At 37.9% G+C, this 27,147-nt stretch overlaps 1 protein-coding gene across 3 annotated transcripts in view; it reads left to right on the top strand.

The window, feature by feature from the left end:
* Positions 1-27,147, top strand: part of cyfip1 (cytoplasmic FMR1 interacting protein 1) — a 146,284-nt gene that overhangs the window by 84,371 nt on the left and 34,766 nt on the right. For all 3 annotated transcript variants that reach the window (XM_069891924.1, XM_069891925.1, XM_069891926.1), the window contains 7 exons: positions 1,671-1,788; positions 6,083-6,205; positions 8,799-8,924; positions 13,477-13,643; positions 18,552-18,699; positions 20,596-20,749; positions 21,942-22,098. In XM_069891924.1, coding sequence (XP_069748025.1) covers positions 1,671-1,788; positions 6,083-6,205; positions 8,799-8,924; positions 13,477-13,643; positions 18,552-18,699; positions 20,596-20,749; positions 21,942-22,098 — 993 coding nt within the window. The remainder of the gene's footprint in view (positions 1-1,670; positions 1,789-6,082; positions 6,206-8,798; positions 8,925-13,476; positions 13,644-18,551; positions 18,700-20,595; positions 20,750-21,941; positions 22,099-27,147) is intronic.

Here is a 27,147-nt window from a genome sequence, read left to right as displayed (position 1 = left end):
CTCAAGCAATTTTTGGGATATGGCCCCCTTTGTACTCTGCTCAAAGTACATGCCCCCCCCCCTCCCTTCCCTGTGAAGCAGGTGACTTACCCATTTCTCTCCTACCAATAACATTAAAAAAAGCATTTTATGATTTCAATCTGTGCCCCCTCACCCTCCTTAAACGTACTATGGCCTCCATTGAGAATGGCTGATATAAAGGATGACATATCCTAGACCCACATCACTTCATTAGTCAGGAAGGTGCAGCAGTACCTGCACATCCTAAGGAAGTAGAGAAGGGGAAGGATACCGGCCCCTATTTTGACATTTTTCAGGACCACTGTTAAGTGTGGCCTTTATGACTCTATCATTGTGTGGTGTGGTGGCAGCAAAGCATCAGACCAGGAATCAATACAGAGGAACATCAGATGGCTGAGAAGATCACCGACCGGGGTCTCCCTTTCCTTATTTGTTGACTTTTATTGGGAGCATTGCTTACGTGGGGTCAAAGAATTATAAAAGACCCTTTCTATCCAGCAGACAGTATCTTGGACCAATTACCATCAAGAGGGAAGTTCAGGAACATCAAAATTATAACTACAAAGCTGGGAAATAGCTTCTTCCCGCACACTGTGAAATTGATGAATAGTATCCTCTGAGTAACTTTGATTGATATCTATAATAGGTAAAGAGAGAGAGAGAGAGATATTCTTAAAATCATATCTTTATGTATATATGTGATGATTATGTACTGTTTATTGTGTGTGTATGTTTGTCCTTCTTGGTCTTGAAAATGTTGTTTTATTCAGCTATATATGGACAACCAGATGACATTGAACATCAACTTCAGGGAAGATGAGTAGTGACTGAATACTGTAGCTCTCTGATCAGTTCATAGCTACACTGTTTGAAACTTGAATGTGTGACTTGAACCAATTCATTTTTGATGCTATGGGCTTTTTTCAAGCTATTTACGTGAATTTTGTTCCTTGGCGCAAGGCCATCATGTCATTCATTTAATAGTTTTGTTTGTAAAGGACACTGTTTTTTCAGAAAAACATGTTTGCTCTAATATTTTTCAACCCTATGGACAAAATATGATAGCATTTTTATTGCAAATAAGTGATGGCAGTAGTGAAGTTTGCAAAATCCACTTGAATGCATCAAATTGTGTTCTGAGTAACCAAGGAGGGATTCCCAATCGGAAGATTCCTAGTCTGAAAATAAACATTTTTTTCTTAACGGGCTAATATTAGAACTTTTCCTCAAAATTGGCATGGTCGCCTCATTTCTATAATATTACTGGAATTTCTAGGCTTGATCATTTAAATTATTCAATTTATTATTTATACTTTGAGGGTTTCATTTGGAAAAAAGGCACTAAGTTAGATTTTTAATTATAAATAAGAATTGCCACACGTGATGTTGTGCTTTATATTCATAATGGAGCCATCTGTGTTTTTCCCAAATGCTGCGGTTGTAATTTTTTGAGTGTGAGAAAACGTTTTAGCCAAAAATGGCTCTTGCAGTATAATATGAAATGCAGGGCAACAACCAAGCAGGGAATTTCAAATAGCTTACAACAGAGGTAGTGCCATTCCAATTGTGATTTCATAAATTATCTTGTATTTGACGTACTTTTGATTTTGAACACCTTATGCTCAGTTGTGTATGTGTTCTTGGTTAAGGTGGGCCTCCACATCGTCCAGCAGCAGTCCACAATATAACATTGTTGAACAAATGATCCAGATCAGAGAAGATCACATGCGTTTCATCTCTGAGCTGGCCCGCTATAGCAACAGTGAGGTATGTGACATTTAACTCTTGCTTGCAGTTACGAATCCAAATGAATGATTTGCTCCAACCATGTTGTTTTTTCTTGAAAAACAGACAATAACTCAAATAGGAAATCAAAAGCAAAACCACAGTTGATATTTATGGCCATCGCTCTCCCTAAAATGATGGTAATGGAAAGACAGTGCAAGAAAAATAAACATTTACCATGAAGGCAGTAAATATCTCTTTTGTGCTTTGTGAAACTAAAATGTATTCATTGAGGCACCAGAGTAAAAGGTTGCTATTTATAATAAAACAGGGCAGTTATTTGGAAACGAAAATAGCTTGGCTTATGCCTCACCCATTGCTGTTTCCTGTGCTTCCTTTAAACTTTCTGACTGTTTTTATGAAATGCTGCTGTCTGTATAATATTTGGGCACAGTTTTGGGGATTTTAGCAGCCATGAAAGTAGGGCAATGTCTTTAAAAGAGTCAGAATAGTGTTCGACTTGCAAGTTTCCAACATTCAACCTCTTTCTGGGGGCTCCACTGTTCTTGAACTTTAGCTTGAAGTGAAGGTTGAGCTTGCAGCGAACAAGCCGGTGGTCAGTGTGGCATTCCACGCTGGGCATGACCCTGGTGTGGAGCACATCTCGTTTGTCTCTTCCTCGCACCAGAACACCAGAACGTAGTCCAGGAGGTGCCAGTGTTTGGATCGGGGATGCATCCAGGTAGAGTCTGGAAAAACAACCACCTGAAGAACCACACAAAGATCAGCGTGTACAGAGCCGTTGTCATACCCACGCTCCTGTTCAGCTCTGAATCATGGGTCCTCTACCGGCATCACCTATGGCTCCTAGAACGCTTCCATCAGTGCTGTCTGCGCTCCATCCTCAACATTCATTGGAATGACTTCATCACGAACATCGAAGTACTCGAGCTGGCAGAGTCCGCAAGCATCGAATCCATGCTGCTGAAGACCCAACTGCGCTGGGTGGGTCACATCTCCAGAATGGAGGACCATCGCCTTCCCAAGATCGTGTTCTATGGCGAGCTCTCCACTGGCCACCGAGACAGAGGTGCACCAAACAAGAGGTACAAGGACTGCTTAAAGAAATCTCTTGGTGCTTGCCACATTGACCCCCGCCAGTGGGCTGATATCGCCTCCAACCGTGCATCTTGGCACCTCACAGTTCGGCGGGCAGCAACCTCCTTTGAAGAAGACCGCAGAGCCCACCTCACTGACAAAAGACAAAGGAGGGAAAACCCAACACCCAACCCCAACCAACCAATTTTCTCTTGCAACTGCTGCAACCGTGCCTGCCTGTCCCGCATCGGACTTGTCAGTCACCAACGAGCCTGTAGCAGACGTGGACATACCCCTCCATAAATCTTCATCCGCAAAGCCAAGCCAAAGAAAAAAGAAGGAAGTGTTCGACTTGGAGAGAAACTTTCCTATTGATTTTGTTGCCATAGCTATAGTTATTGTGGTGTATCAAAGGAGGCTTTAATAAGTCACTCTACAGCAAAGAATTACTGGAGGAACTTATTAGCAGGTCAGACAGCAACCATGGGTAGAAATGGACAGTTGACATTTTGGGTCTGAACCCTTTATCAAGACTAAGATAAAATATGTGAAATTGCATATATAAAGGGCAAAATATGTTGGGGGAGGTTTCCAGAGGTGATTTGATATAGAGCAAAAGGCACAGGAAACAGAGAGATGAGTAGAAAGAGAAACCATTAGAAAAGTTGGGGGAGGGGTGGGAAAAGAAAAGTTAGGGGTTTTTTTTTAAAAAAAGCAAGTACAGGAGAAGATAAGGAAGATATGGAAACAGTGTAGTCAGATGTGGGTAGAGATGATCAAAAATGAGAAAAGTCGATGTTCATGCCAATTGGTTTAAGGCTGTCCAGGAGGAATGTAATGTGGTGTTCAAGTTTGTTTAGCCTCGTCCTGACAATGGATGAGGCCATGGACAGACCTATCACTGTGGAAATGGTATGGAAGTTAAAATGGTTGGTTACAGGAAGCTCAAGTTCAGACCCACAAACAGAACGTGTGTGTTTGGTAAAATGGTCACCCAATTTGTGTGTGGCCTGACTGACGTGGAGAAGGCTACACCAAGTACACCAAATCAGCAGATTAAGTTGGATGATGTGGATGTAAAGCTCTGCCTCGCCAGGAAAGTATGGTGGCTCTGCAGCAAGGAGATGTTGAGACAGATTTTGCACTTTCTGCAGCTACAATGGGAAGTGGCTCAGGGATCAGAAGGGCAGGCAAGAGCAGACTGGGGAGTCTCAGAGTTATCCTTGGAAAAGGTGGATGGGATGGAGAGTCTGCAATCCATCTTAAGAATTGGTTGATTTAGCAACCAATTTACTTTCTGATAGACTTTGGGTCACAAGGCTTTGTTGTTAAGTGTCAAGAAGGCACCAGTACTTCTACTTCCTTTGAAATCTAAAGAAGTTTGATGTGTCTCCAATATCTTTCACCAATTTTTTTTTATAGATTCACCATAGGAAGTATCCAATCTGCATGCATCACATTTTGAGGACTACTCTGACCGAGACTTCAATAAATTGCAGAGTGGTGCATGGAGCCAAGGGCATCAACCTCCCCTCTATTAACTCTATTCATACTTGCTCCTGCCTCGGAAAACCACCTAACACATTACCTATGCTGCTTCGATCTCTTGCTATTTCTCCTCCTTTCGGGCAGAAGATGCATGAGTTTGGAAAGATGCACCACCAGATTCAAGGACAGTTTCTTCCCAGGCTATTGAATAGGTTTTCTCAGGGGCTCCGGTTTCCTCTGTTATGAGCCCAGAAGACTCCAAAACACAGCAGCAATAAAAGTTCACCAAGATTTCAACAAAAGTTGCTTTTAATTTTCTTTAAACATAATAACAGGATCAATCTTTAACTTGTTACTATTAACTTAATCTAAGTTAATCCCTTTCTAATTCTAAGTGCACGTGTATGTAATGTGTATATGTTCAGGAAAGTTCTTTGTTTCACAGTCCAATCATTCACTTTTCACTTCACAGTTCACCGGTATCAGCAATTCTTATACTGTGCACAGAATTTAACATTTATGAATCTTCACCAGGCGCTGGTGCTTAAAGTTAAATGGTTACCACTCAGGAAGGTTCTTGTTGATTTCAGAGAGATATTTGTTGCTCGTTGGACACACAAACTGATTTCCTCCAATCAGTCACTTTAGTGTTTTGCCGAAGAAACTTGCCCCATCATAGGTTTTCCAAATGATAACCTCTTCTTCCAGTTCCTCTTGTTTCCCTTATTTCAGAAGAAACACTCTAGCCAGGCATTTCCTCTTGTAAGGACCTCAAGGGTTTTGAACAGGCTGAACTCAGAACTCACGACCCGTTTTCAACAAACCTGCCAGCTTTCCATTTTGCAGCCTCAACTGCTACTGTAGAACTGACTCTCTCTCTCTCTCTCTCACAGAAAAATCCTGTTTGTTCTTTCCTCTCTCTGCTTGTAAAAAAACTTCCCCCAAGGCTCAAAACCCAGTCCTTGAAAGATCTTTATCAGCACTTGAGCTCCGACTTTTCCATTTGCACTTGCTTTTGAAATTCTTTCCAAAACAATTCCATTGTATTTTGCAAAGCCAACCAGAGACTGAATGTCTGGCTTCAGCAAAGCTCTTGGATTTTAAATGAGATGTCTTTTATGAAGTGTTACTGTGTTTATGAAATGACCTACACTAAACCCCATAATCTGTCTTTTAAAGACATATTTATGTATAATATAATATATATTATAGCCCGTAACACCTCCCACTGTTCGAAATGTACTGGGGTATGAGTTAATTTGGTGTAAATTGAATGGCATGGAATCATGGGCCAAAATGGCCCATTACTGTGCATAAGTAAAATGGCATTGTCCTTGCACTGTTTTAACGGAACATTCTCTTGTACACTGGATTCTGCGTATTTGTTTTATTTTTCACTCTTGTACATAAATATGGAAAGCAATGTTTTTCACTTTATCTTGTGCTAATGAAGAATTCAATTTGCATTCATTGCAAATAAATGTTATAGATATTTGCATAACAATACATTTATTGTTTAATATGAATAGGCCACAATTTCATGATGAATTTTCCTGTATTATGTTAAGATGTAACTTGATCCAAAAGTTATACCTGTCAATGTTTTAGAAAACATGTTAACAATGAATTTTATCTGATGCGTGTTTTTAAAAAAAATCAGAATATGTGAATACAGGTTGCATTTAGTGTTCTTGCTACTGCGATGTATTTGATCCAGTTGATTCTTTGTATCATTATATCCCTTTTACAGGTGGTAACAGGGTCAGGCAGGCAAGAATCTCAAAAAACTGATGCAGAATACCAGAAGTTATCTGAACTGGCATTACAGGGAATGCAGCTGTTGTCCCAGTGGAGTGCTCATGTTATGGAAGTGGTAAGAAATCTAAATAGTAATTATTAGTGTTTAAATCAATCATGCAATTTTAAAAAAAACCTAGTCTTTTGTACTCCTATGTGCCAGTTTCTCTTGCCCTACCTTGATTGGATTCATAAAATATGCTCTGATTCAACCTTTGCATCTTGCTTAATTGCACCTGAATAGTTTTATGATACCAAGTCTCAAAAAGCATACCTATAGTTGATTCATTTACCTATTCTACTTTGTTACTATAACACACGCTGGCTGATGGAGAAATCCTAGACCCGCTTTAATTTTGTTGCCTTGAAAGGTCCACAATGTTTCTCTCCATTCAAAAGAATTATACTGGAAATCTGTAATAAAAATACTCTTGGAAATGACAGCATTTGAGGGGTTAACATATTTTGTCAGTAGCCTTCCACCAGCATAGTTTCTTTTGTGTATCACAGTACGAACCAAAGACTGCAGGGACACCTCTGGTATGTTGTGTCCATGAAAAGGATAGACAGGCTTCTGCTGGATGAATAGTCCATCTAAATTTCCTTTGTTTAGGTTTTTAAATTCTTAAGGCAAGATATCCAAATGTTTGATTTAGCACCCATTTACGGCAGGCAGATGTTGAAGTATATTGTGTATATTACATTTTTTGTAATATTGCAATACAATAAAAGGAACCATGAACCTTTTCAGCCAAAATAATAAGCTATCGTGCAGCAGCTTGATGTTTCCTACACTCTTGAGAAGAATTTTTTTCTGCTCCATTAAAAAAATTCCTATCTTTACCAATGTTTTGGTAAGATTTTTTTAAAATGCGTGCAGCACTTCACGATTTGCTTAGACAATTTATTTTTAGAGAAAACAAGTGTTCAGTGATGAGCTGAATTAATCTTGATAAGATGGTGGTCATATCCTGGGTGTTTCAACCAGATAGTTTGTGTGGTAAATTTAAATTTCTAGAAAAGTTCTCCCAAATGGAAAAACTTTGTAATATCTCTTGGTATCCTTTTCATTCAATACATGATGTACTTCCTGCAATTATTCTTGCATCACATTTTGCATTTCTGGTTCTGTGAATGTAGAACACTACAGCACAGTACAGGCCGGGATGTGTCAACCCATATATTCCTAAAAAAGTACTAAACCCACCCTACCTCCTAACTCTCCACCTTTCCTCCATCCATGTACCTCAGAGTCTCTTAAATACCCTTAATGTTTCATCCTCCACTATCCCTGGCAAGGCATTCAAGGCACTATACCTGGCCCTGATGTCTCTCAAAACTTCCCTCCCTTCACTTTGTACATGTCCTCTGGTGTTTGTTTTTCCTGTCATTGGAAACAGGCACTGGCTATCAACCCTATCTACGCCTCTCATATACCTCTATTGTCTCCTCTCATCCTATGCTCCAAAGAAAAAAGTCCCAGCTCTGCTAACCTTGCCTCATAAGACTTGTTTTCCAATCCAGTAACATCGGTAAATCTCTGCATTCTCTCCATAGGTTCCAAATCCTTCCTATAATGAGGTGACCAGAACTGAACACAATACTTTTTACCAGAGATTGGTAGAGTTGCAACATGATCTCTGTACTCCTGAACTTAATCCCCCTAATAATGAAGCCCAGCATCCCATAGGCCTTCTTAATTACCCTATCAACCTGTTTGGCAACCTGGAGGGAAGGATTTGAACCCTAAGGTCCCTCTGTTCATTCACACTCTTGGGTGAAATTTAGAGAGAGTCTGACAAAAAAAGGGTTGAAATTATTTGGCTTTTCATTCATTCATAAAGCTTGGAAGATAATGAATGACCCCTTTAATTAGATTTTCCAGCATTTGGAATACAGGTATGTAATCTCTTATCTGAAATTCTGAAAACTGAACATTTTTACTGCATGTACAGTATGTTTTCAGATGTTTAGCTTAGTTTGAGCCAGTTTAAGTTTGAAATTTTACTGTCTTCTTTTTCTTTGGCTTGGCTTCGCGGACGAAGATTTATGGAGGGGGTAAAGGTCCACGTCAGCTGCAGGCTCGTTTGTGGCTGACAAGTCCGATGCGGGACAGGCAGACACAGTTGCAGCGGCTGCAGGGGAAAATTGGTTGGTTGGGGTTGGGTGTTGGGTTTTTCCTCCTTTGCCTTTTGTCAGTGAGGTGGGCTCTTTTTACTTAAAAATACAGAGATTGTCCTCCAGCAGAATTTTGACAACCCCGCTGAAAGGCAATTTGACAGAGGCAGTGGCTCAGGGAGAGAGCAGCAGCACGACTCAGATGGGCGAGCGGGAAGAGAGCAGCAGCGCAACTTGGGCAAGCGGGGAGAGAATGGCGGCATGGGTGGGCAAGCGGAGAGGGAGCGGCAGCGTGGTTTGGGCGAGTGGCGAGGGAACGGCAGTGTGGCTCGGGCGGGCGAGCAGGGAAAGAGTGGTCTATCTTTATCTCACTTCATTTACCACTCTGCCAGCTCCCCAAATTTAAAAGTACCACTGTTTTAATAGTCTGTTAGCCCTCAAAAAATTCTGAAAAGTGTCTGGTCCCAAGGATTTCGGATAAAAGATTTTATTTTGCTAAAATGAGTTTTTTTTTCCCTCCTCCCCTTTATTTTTACTTCATTATATTACAGTACTCTTGGAAGCTTGTGCATCCCACTGACAAGTACTCCAATAAAGACTGTCCAGATAATGCTGAAGAGTATGAGAGAGCAACAAGATACAATTACACAAATGAAGAGAAATTTGCACTTGTTGAGGTAGGATTCTGAAATATTTATCTTAACTTTTCAGAATTTTTTTCAAGGATCAGCGCAATCTAAGTATTTTAATAAATGTAAATTAAAGACCTAATGATATTTGTAAACAACTTTTTAATGGCCTCCTTATTAATCTTCACAGCCCCTTCTAGTACTTCTGCAGCCGCTTTTAGGTGTTCCGATGAAGATTACCTGCCTGAAGGCGCGGCTAGCAGAGTACAGCTGGTACGTTTAGATGGCCACGGAATGGATGGCTTTTTGGCACCTAAACGTGCCAGCTGACTGCTAGCCGTCTAGCAGCGAAAGTCGGCTACTCAGGACAGTTGCCTAGTCCCGCCCACGCTGCCCTCACGTCATAGCAGCGTATCGGGCTGATGCACAGAATTGGGAGCATGGAGGACCGAAGGGATGTTAAGGCACGCCAAGGTCATGCTGTTCAATACAATTCCGGCTTTTAAACCATCGCTGTTAGATCCCCGCACTTCCCCAATGTGTTAATTTCAGAACTCTGGGAAGGTGTTTTGTTTTTATTTCAACCAACTGGTTTAAAAAAAGTGAATGGGCAAACAGCGTAGTCTGGCTATTGAGACGGGCGCTGCAGGAGCATCCCAAACTCACACCATCTCAGTAGCTAATTGCCTATGTGCTGTCCGACTCGCATTCGCGAGTGAGGCGACTGGAAAGGATGAGAAAGCCCGGGCTCTCACTGGGAAGAAAAGCTGCAGCCTTTCCGGAAATGACTGGGGGGGGAGGGGGAAGAACATTTCCAAGTTATCAACGCAATCAAAGCAAAATTCTAGAGAGGGAAAGCTGGGGGTCACTAAATCCCCTCCTCCTTAACTCAAAAGTTAGCAGCATGGAACGCATGCTGTGGACTGAAAGCCTTCCAGTTTGTAATGAATCAGCGGCGAGCTCCACCTTACCTCTCACCAGATCGAAAAAAAGACTATTCACAGTCAATTTGCAAAAGGAAACCCGGTTTAAAGTCATAGTTTTGTATAAATGCATTTCTATTACTGCACATGGTAAGATATGACGGCCTTGCGTTGCTCCCCCTGTTTGAGGAGCCCGAGAAATTGACACTACAGCAACCTGCACTAATCCTTGTAAAGATAGGTTCTCGGATCCCAGCGATCATTAGGACAAGTCTGCGACTGCATTGAACCTTCGCAAAGCAACGCCAGCTCCCAATGCCTGCTGCAGCAATTTGACATTACAATATTCCCAATGACGGCTCAAGACACATTTAAACAGATATAATTTTAATCTTGAAGGGCTCAAGCTATGAACGTATCACGAAACAATGCATTTCGTGATGTACTCATGACTAGAAATTCTGAACCCAAAGTGTTCATTTTTACCTCTACAGGGTACGCTGAATTTCTCCAGCATTGTGTTTCTACTGCAGTATCTGCAGACGTTCTGGTTTTACTTCTGAATTTTAATTGAGAATGAATCCACACATGCATTTATAATGTCTCTTGGCAGTGTAATCTAGACAGTGCTAACCAGGCACTTGGGGTGGGGGGAGGAATGAAGCTTTTCAAATGAAAATTAAAATAAAATGGGGGTTTGTGGATGAGTTTTTTTTCCAGACAGGGTTTGATCTGAGTGGGAAACTGCAGTTCGTTTGGTGGTTGGGGGGGATCCTCTTGATCCAAGAAAAGGTTGAAGCACAGTGAGGAGTGAAACTGGCTGGGTAATTCTGTTTTCAAAGTTACTCCCGCTACTGGTCTCTCCCACCTCGCACGCCCGACTCACTATTTGCCCAAACATATTTAATCTTCTAATGTTTCATTCAACCCATTTTATCCCAGCCCTCCTCTCAATAAAATTTGAAGATGTAAGCACATTATTCCCTGGAAAAAAAATCACAGCATTTCAACGTCTCGGTGCAGTTTAATCTGGAACCCCGGGTCCCAGAACAGAAATTGTTGTGGAATAATTAATCGCAGCATGAGAGAGTAAATAGATATTATGTCAAAATTAAAATAATTTAAAATATAAACATACAACAGGTGGTTCCTGTTCTGAGTTTTTCTTCAACTGCTTTAAATTGAGGTATGGGGAAGGGAGGAGGATGGGGTGGGGGGGGGGGGGGTGTTGAGGGAAATGATTTTTAACCACCTTAAATAAATATCCCGGTACCAAATACTTTTAAAACACACGCAAGCACTCAATATTTTAAAAAAGCATGAGTGTACAGAAGCAAAGCAGTTCTCTCTCCCCCCGATCTTTCTCCCTCCACGCTCTCAAGAGTCGATGGCTGATGATGTCATCACGATGTCTTCAGCCCGCCCCCTGGCAGCCCAGTTGCTTTCAGCTGCAACAGACAAGACTCTGAGCAGGATATTATACCTCCTGGAGGAGGGTTAGGTAAGTAGACCTCCTGGCTGGCTTTTCCGGTTTCAGATGGCCACCTCACAGCTGCACAGGAGGATAATGTGCAGCTTTACAGTCAGGTATTGTGGCCATCTGAAAGGTTTCATCTTGCTTAGTTTTATTTTTGCAGTTGTTAGTAATCATTGCATTTTAAGTTCTTTAAAACATTCCACTACTCCCATCACCATTTTGTGTTCATCGTCTAAACAAGGTGATAGATACATAGATGTGGAATTAGGTTCCATGAGTATACTGACAATAACCAATTCTCCCTCTCACCATCTATCTTGACATCCTTCCTCTCCTTTCAGATTGCTTGTATGACATCGAGATTTGGGTAAATCTTGCTGCAGGGAAAACTTGTGACATCATTATTTTCAGCCACTAGACCTATATCCCTTCCAATAATTTTGTCCCTCATTTTAGTCATTTTAGGATTAAACCAAAATAATCATCAATTTAAAAAAAAATTATGTACATCTTAGTTGGGATCCCTTTGTGTTTCTATAAAATTTCAATTAATTACCAAACACTGCTGTCCTACTTAATGCTGCACTGCAAAATTTTCACTCTGTTTATCCAATTCTTATCCACATCTGTCTATTCATTAAACCTTCACATATGGTTGCATGGAATCTAAGTTTCATCTCCATTTTCTAGTAAATCTCGTCTGCAAACCCTAAATATTTGACAACATTTTTTTTCTCCAGCATTGTGTTTTTACTTCAGTCATGCCATCTGCAGACTTTCGTGATTCACTCTTGACATCCATTTTCGTCTGACTACCTATGAAATGCGGTGGGAAATTTTTCTTTATTGAAGCCAACATGAATTATAAGTTTGGGTCAGTACTGGACTTTTTGTTCAAATGAGAAAATCTATTTATATGGCCGAACTAAATGAAATTTGGTGAGAGGTTTAATGGTGAATCAAACGTAAAGTAATTTGAATTCTCTTGTATTAAAATATAATTTTCTCTTTAAATAAGCTTTAACATTTGCTGCTATTTGATTTTAGAACAGTGGTTCTCAACCTTTTTCACATATCACTTTAAGTATTCCCTATGTCATAGGTGCTCTGTGATTAGTAAGGGATTGCTTAAGGTGGTATCTGGGTGGAAAGAAAAAGTTTGAAAACCACTCTTTTAATCGAACCTCATTGACTAGTTATGTGCACGGTTTTATAACTCCAAAGGAAATGGGCCAATGACCATTTTTCTCAAGCAAAATATTTCAGTAACAATTGGGTCCAGAGCAGTGGTTCTCAACCTTCCCTTCCCACTCACATACTATCTTAAGCAATCCCTTACTAATCATAGAGCACTGATGGCATAGGGACCACTTAAAGTGGTACGTGAATGGAAAGAAAAAGATTGAGAACCACTGGTTTAGAATAATGTGGCCAAATGGTTTAATGGATTTATGGAATCTTTTTTTGCTATCACATAATTTGTGAATACTTGAATAGCTCATTCTTAAGTTGACAGAATTTTTAACATCCAATTGTTCTGTATGACCAAAGCTTGTAATTTTCTTGTGCAGGATTTGTTTTAACTTAATATTGAGGATGTGAGGCAAGTAATTTCTAAACAAATTTGTCACAATATATACTGGTAGTTTCTCATTCGGTTTCATCACAAGTAGCATTTTTAAATGACTATCAACTTTTCAAAGTCTACATCTTTATTAAACTACAACTTTGTATTAAAAATGAAATTATTTCTATATTTTTTCTAGTCTTGCACTAAATTGGTAGTGATACTGTAATTCCTCGATGATGTTTTGAGGCAAATTATATTGGTTGGGGCCAAAAATAGGGGGAGGGTTATTTTTAAAAAAAAAACACCGATCATATGAAAAACCGTGATTTTTTTTGGGCCAAAAAAGGTTGGGGGGGATTAACTATTACACAAGTATATACTGTAGGTTGATGTAAGTGGAAAGAAAAATTGTTGGACTAATTTTTTTTAAATTAATGTTTATTTTTATAAAACTGAGTCATTTATCAAATGGCTGTAAATGTTTAAAAACCATTTGAGAGTCTGCTAAATGTACATTCTCTTGTTATCCAAACTTTAAACTTTCCACTCAATTAAAAGCAATATAATGTGTCTGGTTTTTAAAAAAAAAACCACTTCATTTAACTTTAATTTATCTGTTTTGTATTGCAGGTTATAGCAATGATAAAAGGACTGCAAGTATTGATGGGTAGAATGGAGAGTGTGTTTAATCATGCAATTCGACATACCATTTACGCTGCACTCCAAAACTTTGCTCAGAAAACACTTCGTGAGCCTTTGCGTCAAGCTATCAAAAAAAAGAAAAATGTAATCCAGAGGTTTGTGAATCCCTGTGATGCTATTTGGTTTGGGTTTTCAAATCTGCAGTCTTGATACTTTTGGATTTAAAAAAATTGTTGTTTTATATTGGAATTGATTTGATTTTTAGACATTCGATTTTTTATAAAATACTTTCTAAAAAGAAAGTTGATTTAGAAAATGTGTTGGAGGATGTGGGTTGAGATTCCACTGATGAATTGAATGTATTTTTTCATTGCAGACAAATTACAATGATGAAAATGAAAAGAAAATTATTAGTTGGAGTAAAAATGTCAAAGAGAAACAGTTTTATTGTCTAGTAATTAAAGTTAAATTTGCTTTTACCTACCCATGCTATTAACTCTGTTTAACCAGAGAGTAGCTCGGTAGTATGAACCAAGAATGTTCTGTGATGTAATTTGGTATTCTCAGTGTGTTGGAATTTGAATAGATATTGTTATGAGCTCAGAGGACCCCAAAACCCAGCAGCAATAAATATTTTCCAAGACAAATGGTTATTTAAACAAAAGTTGCTTTTAATTATCTTTAAATGTGAAAACAGAATCACACTTAAATTTATCACTATTGACTTAGCTAACCTAACTTAACACTCCTTCTAATTCTAAGTGCACGTGTATGTGATGTGTGTGTAAATTCATAAACATTTTTGATTCACAGCTAATTAATTAAATCCTATTTTCATTGCCTGGCAAGACACATATGCTGGGACTTATTGAAACGTAGCTGGATGATACAACATGGGTTCAATCTCACTTTTCATTCCTCTAAGCTCATTGGTTGCAGGCAATTCTTATACCGTGGACAGAATTTAACATTTATAAAGTTAACCATGCTTTGGTGCTGGTTACTGCTCAGGAAGGTTCTTGTTGGTTTTCAGATAGAGATTTGTTGTACATTTACTTCCATCAGCCACTTCAGTATCTTGCTGAAGAAACTTTCCCCTTCAGGATTCTCCAGATGATAACCTCTTTCTTTCAGGTCACCACAGAGTGCCTTTTTGTTTCACTTATTTCAAGTGAAACATTAGACAGCCAGTCCTCTCCTCTTCCATGAACCACAAGGGCTTTGACCAGGCTGAATTAACAACTCACAACCCGTCTTCCAAATGGAGGTTTCCACAAGCTTACCAGCTTGTCGTGTTCCAGTCCCAGCTGTTGCTGGCTGTAACACAGTAGAACTGATCTCTATGTGTGTCTCTCTCTCTCTCACACACACGGGGAAAAAAAGCCTGTTTGACACTCTCTACTTGCAAAACCACATAACCCTTTTAGAACAGCAAGTTCCCTTCCAGACGGAACCTATTGAAACGTCGCTGGATGATACAACATGGGTTCATATTTTTCATTCAGATTTTTTCCTGTTGCCCTCTTGGAAGAGAGAAAATACCCCAATAACATCTTACAGCTGCCATTATTGTAGCTGCTGGCTTGATAATGGAATAACTTTAATGTGATTATTGTCAATGTGTGGCAGATATATAAGTTAGGGACATATGCCATCATGTTGAAATAAGATGAAGAACGAGACCATGCCTCAGGTTTTAGCCAGAGAAGAGCAAAAGCCTTTGTTTTAGCTATCATGAGTTTGGAGCTGTTCGTGCTGGTCCTGCCCACTTCTCCCCCCGCCCCCCCCCCCCCCCCCCCCAGCATACTGCTACAAAAGTGTATAATTTACTCCTCTGAAAGTTTCAAGATCAGATAAATTGAAACTGAATTAAAACTTATTATTCAAAAAGCCACCTAAAACCAGGCAGTCGTAATTCTTATTGACAGCTTATAATCAATAAAACATGATCAAAAATATCATCAAGCTGTTTTGGAAATATTTAAATAGATATACTTTCAGTTACTGTTGCCGTCCTGATAGAGGACATGAAGTTGTGGTTGTCTTTACTGACTTTTAGAAATGTATATTTTTGTTTATTCAGAACTTTTTAAAAATATTTATATTTTTGCTATATTTATTTTTAAAAAATAGACATTATTTTGTCTTCCAGATGTGTCATTACGGATCATTCTTTAAACTATTGATTATTTAAAGTTTGTTTATTTAATCAAATACTCATACAACAGTACACAGGCCCTTCAGCCTACAATGTTGCGCTGATCAATATGTTCCTTAAAAAAAAAGTACTAAACCCTCCCTACCCCGTAACCCTCTATTTTTCTTCCATCCATGTACCTGTCTAGGAGACTCTTAAATCCCCCTAACGTTTCAGCTTCCACCATCATCCCTGGCAAGTCATTCCAGGTACCCACAACTCTGTGTTTATATATATATTAAAAAACTTACCCCTGATGTCTCCCTTAAACTTCCCTCCCCTTGCTTTGTACTCGCGTCGTCTGATGTTTGCTACACCTGCCCTGGGAAACAGGCACTGGCTATCCTTAAGCCTCTCATAATCTTGCAGTCCTCTATTAAGTCTCCTCTCAACTCTCTACACTCCGAAGATGAAAAAAGGACCTAGCTCGGCTAATCTTGCCTCATAAGACTTATTTTCCAAACCACATAACATCCTGGTAAATCTCCTCTGCACCCTCTCCAGATCTTCCACGTCTTTCCCATAATGAGGTGTCTAGAACTGAACACAATATTTTAAGTGTGGTCTCACCAGAGATTTATAGAGTTGCAACATGACTTTTCTATTCTTGAACTCAATTCCCCTATTAATGAAGCCCAGTACCCCATAGGTCGTCTTAACTATCCTATCAACTTGTGGTGACTTTGAGGGATGTATGGATTTGGACCTCAGTGTACCTCTGTTTATCAACACTTAAGTAACTGACTTCTGATTTGTCCTTCCAAAATGCATCGCGTCACACTTATCCAGATTAAATTCCATCTGCCACTTTTACGCCCAACTCTGCATCCTGTCTATACCTTTTGTAACCTTCAACAACCTTCGGCTACATCCACAACTCCTACAATCTTCAAATCATCTGCAAACTTACTGACGCATCCTTCCGCCTCTTTATCCAGGTCATTTATAAAAATCACAAAGAGCAAGGGACTAATACTATCAATGTAAGATACAAATTAGTTCAATATAATTTTTTTTGCATCAGTTTTACTTGACGCCACAGTAATTGAATAGAATTAAATCTGATCTATTAGCTCAAAGTTTCAGGTGTGGTGAATTCAACTTGATCATGACCCAAAGTAAGACCTTTTTGGGTGCATTATGGGAAATTTTTAGAACAAGGTACAGGCATTATATTTCCACTAAACCCAGATTTATTCCTATTGGGGAATTAGAAGGAACAAGACCCAAGTTGAAATTATCAATATATCAAACAAAATTTGTTAAAATAGCATTAGCAATAACAAGGAAGTATATTGCAATGACTTGGAATTCGGATTCACATTTAGGTATTGGAAGATGGAATGCAGAAATTCAAATCTGTATCCCTTTAGAGAAAAGTACATATAATTTGAGAAATAAATATGCTATACTTTTGAGGATTTGGACCCTGTATATGCAAATCTTAGGTATAAATGCGTAGAAATGTTCTTCTAGCCTCTTGAGACCTGCGTCAATCTTCTTTCTTAAATTGATCACATAAACTTTGTTGGAGTCCAGTGTGTTGGAAAGCTATACTCCGAGCAATCCATGATGCTATCTTTCTGTTTTTTATTTTATATAACTACATGTATTGTTTCACACATATTTTGGTGGAGGTGTGTAGGGTTGGGGAGAGAGGGGAGGGGTTATAACCATCATTTAATTAATGATATTTTCTTAAATGTAAACATTTATTGTTCTGTTTCAACGGTTTATTAATTACCTGTATGGAAAATTTTTAAATAAAATATTTTAAAGAAAAAAGAGCAGGGGTCCCAGAATAGATCCTTGCAGTACTCCACTTGTCATTGACCTCCAGGAAGAATACTTTCCTTCCACCACTACTCTCTGCTTTCTACCTGCTTTCTATCCACACAGCCAAGGTTCCATGGATCCCATACCTCAAGACTTTCTGAACATCTCTCATGGGTGACTTTGTCAAATCCCTAACTAAAATCCATGTAGACCACATCTACCCCCTTACCCTCACCAATTTCTTTTGTTAACTTCTCAAAAAACTCAGTTAGGCTCATGAGGCACAACCTTCCCATCACAAAGCCATGCTAACTATCCTTGAGTAGACTGTACTCCTCCGAATGCTCATAGATCCTATCCTTAAGAATCCTCTCCAATAGTTTGCACATCACTGATGCAAGACTCACCTGTCTACAATTCCCACGATTCTCCCTATTACCTTTTTTAAATAAGGGGACTGCATTTGCCAATCTCCAAATATTCGGCACCTCCCTTGTGGCCAAAGAGGACTCAAAGATCATACCTACTGGTTCAGCTGTCTCTTCCCTCATTTTCCACAACAACCTGGGGTATATTGCATCCAGTCCCGGGGATTCATCAATCTTAATGTTTTAAATTTGTAATTTTGATTGCATCGCCTCCAATGCTAAAATGTTTGCTTTGTGTTTACGATCAAATTTGGGTGCAATAAAATTTGGCATGATATTAGGGCATAAATTAGAATTTATTTTTTTGATTGTAACTATTGAATGATGATACGAAAATTAAAACTTGTGTTGCTTTGTGCCAAATAACAAAAATACCTGTTGCAAATTGATTTTTTTCTTTTGCATTGAGAGAATGCTTTTTGTAGCCATGCATCTTTTTATTAAATCTTAGAATGAATTTAATAGATGTTGAAATTGAACACATATCCATTCACCACCAATTATGCCAGCAAGTACCATCTATAATTTAGTTGTTATTTGCTGTATCTTTGTTATTTATAGTGTGATTTTTGTTGCTTGTCAAAATGTGCTGGCCTTTGAACCATTGAATGGTCATCTAGTTAGAAATATGGTTAAAACTAAATTTTTCCTGCATTTTCTAGTGTTCTTCAAGCTATTCGGAAGACTATTTGCGATTGGGAAGTTGGACAAGAACCAATAAATGATCCCGCCCTCAGAGGAGAAAAAGATCCCAGAGGTGGCTACGATATCAAGGTTACTCCACGAGCAGTTGGACCATCCAGCACTCAGGTGTTACTTCACTGCTCATCTTTTCCTTTCAGTTTTCAATTTTAAAAAACGAGTCAAAGATAGCAATGGGAATTGAGGTTTAAATTGTTCTTGAGACTACAAGGAAGACAATGAAGTAGGGCAATAGCAGGATATTGAAAAAGCAAGAGAAACATTTGGCAGGGAAAAGATTGTGGACTATGAAATTGGGAGTATTTTACAGTATTTATAAAAATATTTAATTGAGCACATCTTGCACTGTGCAATATCTGTACTCTTTTTTACAGTTACCTGTTGATCACCTTAACGTTTACAACAGAATTTGTTTGCAGCTTCTAATCACTTAATTTGTTGATTTTTAGGTTCAGGTCAGTCTATCAAAAACTTATTTCAGAAAAATATTGCTTCTTACTAATAGCAGTAAAGTGGATTTTTTCTAAAAACATGTTGTACTTTGGTACATATTTGGCATCCACATTTGTCCAGTCGCTATAATTTTCTGCAGTTTAATTTATTAACGCTGAAATTCTTAACTCAAATAGTTACTAACCAAATGCTTAATCTGGCCAATAATGTTTCATTCCCTTGGCTTGGCAGGAGTGATGAATTTAAATTTTTGTTTTAAGTCACTTAATTTCATAGTTACTTCTTCTTAAAACAATGCAAAACATGCAAGCATGAGTATTATCAGCATTTTTTTTATTTTTACTTTTTTTAGAAAATCATGGACATGCTCTTTTATTACACGAATGACGTATTTTGATTTGAGTGTGTTTGTACCTGACTTTGTTATAATGTAAGCTCTTGACTGAATTTAAGAGGCATTTTGCTTACCTCTTCAACATGCATACTGAAAATAGGAAGATGGTCAATGCACGATTTCCTTTTCGCTTGGTAATGATCAGTAAAACCCCCTGTTATCTGGCACCTATGGGCATTGGTAGATGCCAGAGAAGTTGATTTTACGGTTGCTTGAGATTGCGTGTTGCATGATTGGTGAACTAACTGCTAGGGGGCACTAATTTAAAATTTTTGTATTTTTTTTAACCTATTTATTTTAATGCAATTTTTTTTTTGCCGGTTGCTTGAGGCTGCCGGTTGCTTGAATTTCAGATCTCAGGGATTTTACTGTGATCATTTAAGCAATTCCTATCCTGTTTCAGTCTTAATGGGAAAAAAAATCTCAAATATTCATTGAAACAGGTCGCTTGATTTTTCCATTCAGACAATTCCAGCTCAAAACTTAGGTAACTTGTTATTTATAGTGTGATTTTTGTTGCTTGTCAAAATAACACTCTGGAGCATTATCGTACTAACATCAATTAAATTCTTTTCTATTGCTCTTTAACAAAACTCACACTCTCTGCTTTTCTCTCTAATTCTTAATGTTTGCCACTGCCAACCGGTCGGTTTTAGTTGTATATGGTGCGCACCATGGCAGAGTCATTGCTATCTGGGGAGCTAGCGAAGCAGCTAAAATCTCTGGGGCTGGACAAAACACTCATTGCGACGAACACGTTTCTGAGACGTTCCTACATCTATCCAACCATTTTAAACTTTGGTGGTAAGAAAAAGAAGCCTATTTTGTTTTGATAAAAGAAAGTCAAATTGTTCCATCATGATTGAACACTCTTAATTTTCTATTATTTAATTTACCCCTATAATTAAAGGGGTTTAAACTTTAATACAAAAATAGGTGTTGTGCTAATATGGAGCTTTTAGTTTAAAACAACAAAGCAATGTGCCTCTATAAAATTTGGTTCACTCTCATGAAAACATTATTGTAGCAAAATTAAGTCCAGTTTGGTATGAATTCTCTGCATTGGTGGAACAGTTGGACTTTCTCCATTAAATATGTAATGACTAATATGCCCTCTGCCTTTTTTCTTGTTATTTTGCGTTTTCCTTTTAATGTAGCTCTACATGGTTAGAACTATGCTAGAGTCCCTCATTGCCGACAAAAGTGGCGCAAAGAAAACATTGAGAAGTAGTCTTGAGGGCCCCACCATTTTGGCGATAGAAGAATTTCATCGGCATTCATTCTTCTACACTCACTTGCTCAATTTCAGTGGTAAGATATCTCTTCCACAGGAGGCAGTGGGATGGGACAGGCTTGTATAAAAGAACTTTTTAAAATTAATTTTAAATTGTGCATGGGGAAATGTGAGGAATTGCATAGAAGATTGAATAAATATCTAATTAAAGGATCTCGGAAAGTTCTATTACTTAATGTAAATGAAAAATTACTCTCAAAGTTACATAAATTGTAGAGTTTTAGACCTGAAATAGTTGATGAAACTATATTTTGCAATATATGATTCAATTGAAATGATCTTGGTTAAAAATTAAAATAGGGTGGTAACCAATAAAACTTGCTGTATTTGGGATACTGGGTCACTTTTTTTTCTGTCCAAAGTACTGATTTTTGAGCTTCCCGTAAATTATATTCTATACAATTTTTATTTTGAATTTCATCATATGAAGTATAATTAGTTCTCAGCAGAGCCACCGTATTTAAACCAAACTATCCTGTCACTTGAATAAAGTGAGAAGAAAGGACGATAATAAATTCATTTGCGAGAATCATTAAATATCTGGTAGTAGACATTTAAATATCCCAATTAGGTAAATTTAATTACTTTATTCTAAATTAATGTTAAAATGAAGTTTAAATATTTTGTTAATATATCTGAGCTTTTCACGTAGATTAGCAGGTACATGATTGTGTTCTAGTGTTAGACTCCTCGTAGAGTCCAACAACAGGGCACAAGCTTATTGAATTCCCAGAAAGATGCTGACCATTGAACCTACATCGGGTTATTACTGATGTAGGTACATCACGGTCATTTATTCAGATGGATAGAAGCAGATATGAAGTAGAAAAATAAGTATACGGTAAGATACATTTTCTGAATTAAGTTTGCTTTAATGTTTTAATTACTTGTGGTTTCAAATTATATAGTTACTGCTTAAAATTTAAGTTTTATTTTTAAAATGTGATGTACATTTTTAGTACATCATTATCGAGTCCAAGTGCTTTTCTTCCAGCACTAAGTTCTATCTTACTATTTTATGCTTGGTGTTAGGATTTTTTAAGCCTGTATCTCTAGATTATTTATAATGTTAAAATGGTTTAACAAATGAGAGGACAACATTGGATAAACAGCTATTTTGCATGATATTGTAAAATCACTATTTCTAATCATTATGAAGTATAATTTTAAGAAATTTACGTCTGAAACTGAACTTTCTTTTTCATTAAGAAACGCTTCAACAATGCTGTGATCTGTCTCAGCTTTGGTTCAGAGAGTTTTTTCTTGAATTGACAATGGGAAGAAGAATTCAATTTCCTATTGAGATGTCAATGCCCTGGATCTTGACTGATCATATCTTGGAGACCAAAGAAGCTTCCATGATGGAGTAAGATTTTAATTAATTCTTTGACATGCTAGTGTACAAGGAAAGGAATTTTTCCAGTGAAGCTCATTACATAGCACAGGCATTTGACAATAGTAGAATTGAACCCTAATGGTAATGAAACCTAATTTAGCATCTTTATTTGCATTGCTGATTTTTCCAATATTGAAATGAGCTTTCCCAAAGAATAGAGTGGGGTAGAAACAGTGTTCAAAGGGAGATAAATAATCCTCGGACAAAAGACTACGTTTGGTGTTGATGGAGAAATAGTGAGCTGTCTTCAGTTAATTCTGTTTTTATTTGGCTAAATCATTTTTGACAAAAACCTTGGGCCGATTATGTGATGAGACAGACCAATGTAATAAAAGGATTAACAGTGACATGCAATAAACTTTTAAAAACTTCAAGAACCATCATGCCATTATAATTTTTGATTAATAGTATGCAGTATAAATGGTTTCATAGCTTTTCCAATACAATTTATTGAATAAGTTTACTCTTTATGTCGCTTCTGGATATTTTTGCAACTAAGCAATAATTGGTGCAAGGTATAGATGGCAGTGGCTGTTATTGAACTTGTGTCATAATTTGGCATGCAGTACAAATTCAGCTTTAATTATTCCAGAGACACTGGAATGCTGTTTGAATGCATAGAGGACTTGCCTAGTCCAGAAATGGCTAAGAAAGGCCACTGTTAATGTAGAAGGTCAATTTCAGCACTGGGGTTCATGATAAGAAGTCAGTAAATGTCTGATGCTGGATGCCACTTTTCATGCCCCAAAGCCTTAAAATACTACGATGCTGGAGAAATTCAGCAGGTCCCACAGCTTCCATAGGAGGCAAAGATTATAACCAATGTTTCAGGCCTGAGCCCTTCATTAAGTAAGGTATGTGCAAAAAGCAGGCAGGATCCTGAATAAAAAGGTGGAGGTAGGGAAGCTGGGAGAGGACCACAGGCCAATAGCAAAGAAGTGGACATGGACAGGAATGCAGGAGAGAAATGCTCTGTCAGCTGGAGGGAAAGAGACTGGGATGGGGGCTAATGGAAACCCGAGAAGTAGCTTTTAATGCCATCTGGTTGGAGTGTGCCCAGATGGAATATGAGGTGTTTTTCCTCCAATTTGCAGAGGAAAAGATCTGAGCCCTTCTCCAAGGAATAAGCCAGAAGCAGAAAATCTAAGAAAGTCTCAGAATGTAATGGGGGAGGAATCCAGACTAATAAAAAGTGTTAATTGGATATGATAAGAGACGAGGTAAGAATTTATCAAGTTTGTGTGAAAGGGGAGCGTGGTGTGATGGCGTAGGTGGGAGATGTGAGGAGATACCTCTCCCAACAGAACTGCTAAAAATCCTATTTTTAAAAAAAAAGTTTTGTTAATTTAAAAAAAATTAAAGTATTTTTATAAAGCACTGTTAACTGCAATAATGAAAAAAAATCAAAGTCTCAAATGGTTAAAAAAAAGATCCAGAAGCAACCATCAACTACTGAAGAATTTTCACCTACTTTTGAGATGGAGCCTGGAGGGTCGATTTCTCATCATCTGCGTCCACAGAGACCATCTTCAGGGAAGGTATAATTGACTACGGCGCCAACTCCTCGGAGCGCCGGCGAAGATGGCGCTGGAGCCCGGAGACATCGTCCCCTGGACTGTGAAGAACAATCGCACATGCGCATTACATCAAGCTCGGCCTGTTGTGCGGAAGGGACTGATCTCGCAGCCCAGTGATGCTGGACTGTTGAGGCAGAGGTCTAGACCCCGCGGACGGGTTGAGATGCCGTTACTTTCTATGGAGGAAAAGAAGGTGAAGTCATCATTGGAACTGAAGAAGAAGAGGCTTATCCAGGCACAGAGGAAGAGGAAACTGATATATAAGGGTATGCCCTCATCTAAATATGTTCAGGAGAAGTCTGAAACTTCTCATTATCAAGACCTTGCAATTCAGTTAGATACTTTGTCTAAACAAATTGAAATTATGTCAAAGCAAGGTTTTTATTTATTAATCAATTTACTATCATGAAGGAGTATATGCTAACCATTAAGACTGATGTGGCAAAGTGTGTGAAGCTAGTGGATAAAGTACAGGATAAAGTTAAGATTGAAGGGGATTTTCATGATTCTCATGATGATGTTGACAACATAAAGAAAAGAAAGAGGATTATTTGACTAGATGGGAAATGCTACAAAATCATTTATTAAAAAAGATTGATGCTTTGAAGAATCAGAGTCGAAGGAATAATGTTAAAATTGTTGGGTTACCTGAAGATTTTGAAGAGTGCAATTTTTTTTCAGAAATAAATTCCTGATGTTTTCGGAAAGGAATATTTTCCAAATAGTTTAGAACTGGATAGAGTTCATAGAGCAATTAGGAAAAAGCCTTTTCCTGGACACCCGCCACGTTCCGTATTAATTCTATCAAGATAGAAGCTGATTTTACAGGTTGCAGTTCAAAATGCAAGAAATAAATCAGTGTCCTTTGGTGGTCAAGAATTAGAGTTTTTGTTTCTATGCGATTTGAGTCAAGCTAAACGTTATAAGGAGTTTTATTCTGCCAATGGTGTTTTATGGAAGAAATTTGCTTTTTGAGAAGTTTTTTAGCGATGATACTGAAGCTCTTACATTTGCTCATTCTTTGTCTGATAATAAACAGAAGAAAAGTCAAGAAGGTTTTTCTCAACAATTGAAACCTGTGCAAGAGGAGAATAAGTAGGGTGTGCAAGAGAGGGAATGTCACCATTTGTTTGAAATTGACATTGACGATGATCAAGTTAACAGAGATTTTGAGGAAACTGATCATACTTGAAATTATTTTCTTACTGTTTTTGATTGATTGTTCGGGGGAGGTGCTTTTGTTTGCTTCTTCTTCCGAAGTTGTTGGCCACTTTGTGGCATTAGGAGGTAGTACTGTGGTACAGTACATTTTTTTGTTGTTAGAGTTTTTTTTTCCTTTTTCTTTTATTTTTATTGAGGAGATGTATCATTTTTTTTGTATATTGATCATGGATTGGAGTCCCATTACATGGGGCATGAAGGTTTTTATGAGATAAATTAAGATGATGATCAATTTAAATTTTGCTGTTTTTAATGTTAATGGGCTCAATAATACAATTAAGAGGAAAAAGAGTTTTGGCTTATATTAAAAAAGTTTAAAGTTGATATTAATTTTTTTTGCAAGAAACACATTTAACTGAGAAGAAACATCAGAAACTAAAAAGAGATTGGGTTGGTCAGGTTATAGCTTCTTCATTTAATTCTAAAGCAAGAAGTGTAGCTATTTTGATTAATAAGAAACTACCATTTAAGTTGGAATCAGTAATTGAATCAGTTGGTAGACTTTTAGTTGTAAATTGTAAAATTTGTTTGGAATTGTGGACTTTGATATTTATGCTCCTAATGTAGAAGATGAGAAATTTATGTTAGATTCTTAATTTGAATCAGGCATATGAAAAAAGTTAAGATTAGGGGTGACTTTAATTGTTGTTTAGATCCATTATCGGATAAATCTCCGAAAACTGTAACTAGGACTAAAATGGCAAAACTGTTGTTAATGTTAATGAAAGATATGAATTTAGTCGATATATGGAGGCGATTAAATCCTCAAGAAGAATATTTTTTGTTTTATTCATTTTGATATGATTCTTATTCTAGATTAGATTTATTTTTAATATCGGTGCAATTACAAGGTCGTGTTTTATCTGTCCAGCTTTAGAATAGATTTACCAATGGAGATTTCATTCTTTGTTGTTAAAAAATGTAGAATTTTGTTTATAAGTAATCAAATACAGCAATTTTTGAAAATAAATATGGATTCAGTTAATAGTAAATTTTTTTATGGGATGCCTTGAAGGCATATTAAAATGGATAAATTATTAGCTTTATTCTAAATTTAAGAAACTATATTCATCTGAATTTAATAAATTGGAGAAGGAGATAGAAATCTTAGAAAAAAGGTTTACAAAAGAATTCAACAGAGATTTTAAAAAAGTTGATTAATATGAAATTATGATATAATTCATTATGGACATAAATTTGAGAAGCTTCAGAGAAAAAGATATTATGAATTAGGGGAAAGAGCTCATCAGGTTTTAGCTTGAATAAAGACCCAGTCGACTCAATCTTTCTTTGTATTCTAGATACTGCAATCCAGGCAACATTTTAGTAAATCTTCTCTGCACCCTCTCTACCTTATTGATATCCTTCCTATAATTTGGGGACCAGAACTGCACACAGTATTCCAAATTTGGCCTCACCAAAGCCTTGAACAGTCTCAACATCACCTCCCAGCTCCTATATTCTATGCTTTTATTTATAAAGGCCAGCATACAAAAGCTTTCTTTACCACCCTATCTACATGAGAATCCACTTTCAAAGAACGATGAACTGTTATTCCAAGATCTCTCTGTATTCCTCATTGATCTCCTCTTCACTGCATTTGCCCTGTTTTGATTATTCTTCTCAATTTGAAGTACCTCACACTCATCGATATTAAACTCCATCTGCCATCTTTCACCCCACTCATCTAAGCAGTCCAAATCCTTCTGCAGTACCTGAAAACTATCTTCATTATCCACAACTCCCCCTATTTTTTACTACTCATCATCCCAGTCAGAAGATAAGGTGTTCTTCCTCCAATTTATGGGTGGTCTCAGTCTGGCAGTGCATAAGACCATGGACAAACATGTGAGCAAGGGAATGAGATTGAGAATTGAAATGGGTGGCCACTGGGAGATCCACGCTATTGCAGCGGGCCGAACCAAGATGCTCAACAAAACAATCTCTTGCTAATGTCGAGGAGACCACAATGGGAGCACCAGTCGCAGTAGATGACCCCTGCAGATTCACAAGTGAAATGTTACTTAACTTGCAAGGATTGTTTGGGATCCGAGTGGTCGTGAGGGAGGAGGCGTGGGTGCAAGTGGAGCATCTCCTGCAGTCACAGTGGTAGGTCCCAAGGGAATGATTGGTGGGGAGGGATGAGTGGACTTGATTTGGAAGGAGAAATTAGGGGTTCAGCAGCTGAAGTTACAGACCAGAAGTGGAAGAATATGAATGT

This window comes from Narcine bancroftii, chromosome 7, assembly GCF_036971445.1.
Source record: "Narcine bancroftii isolate sNarBan1 chromosome 7, sNarBan1.hap1, whole genome shotgun sequence".
NCBI lineage: Eukaryota > Metazoa > Chordata > Chondrichthyes > Torpediniformes > Narcinidae > Narcine > Narcine bancroftii.
This window is presented reverse-complemented; position numbering and strand designations above follow the sequence as displayed.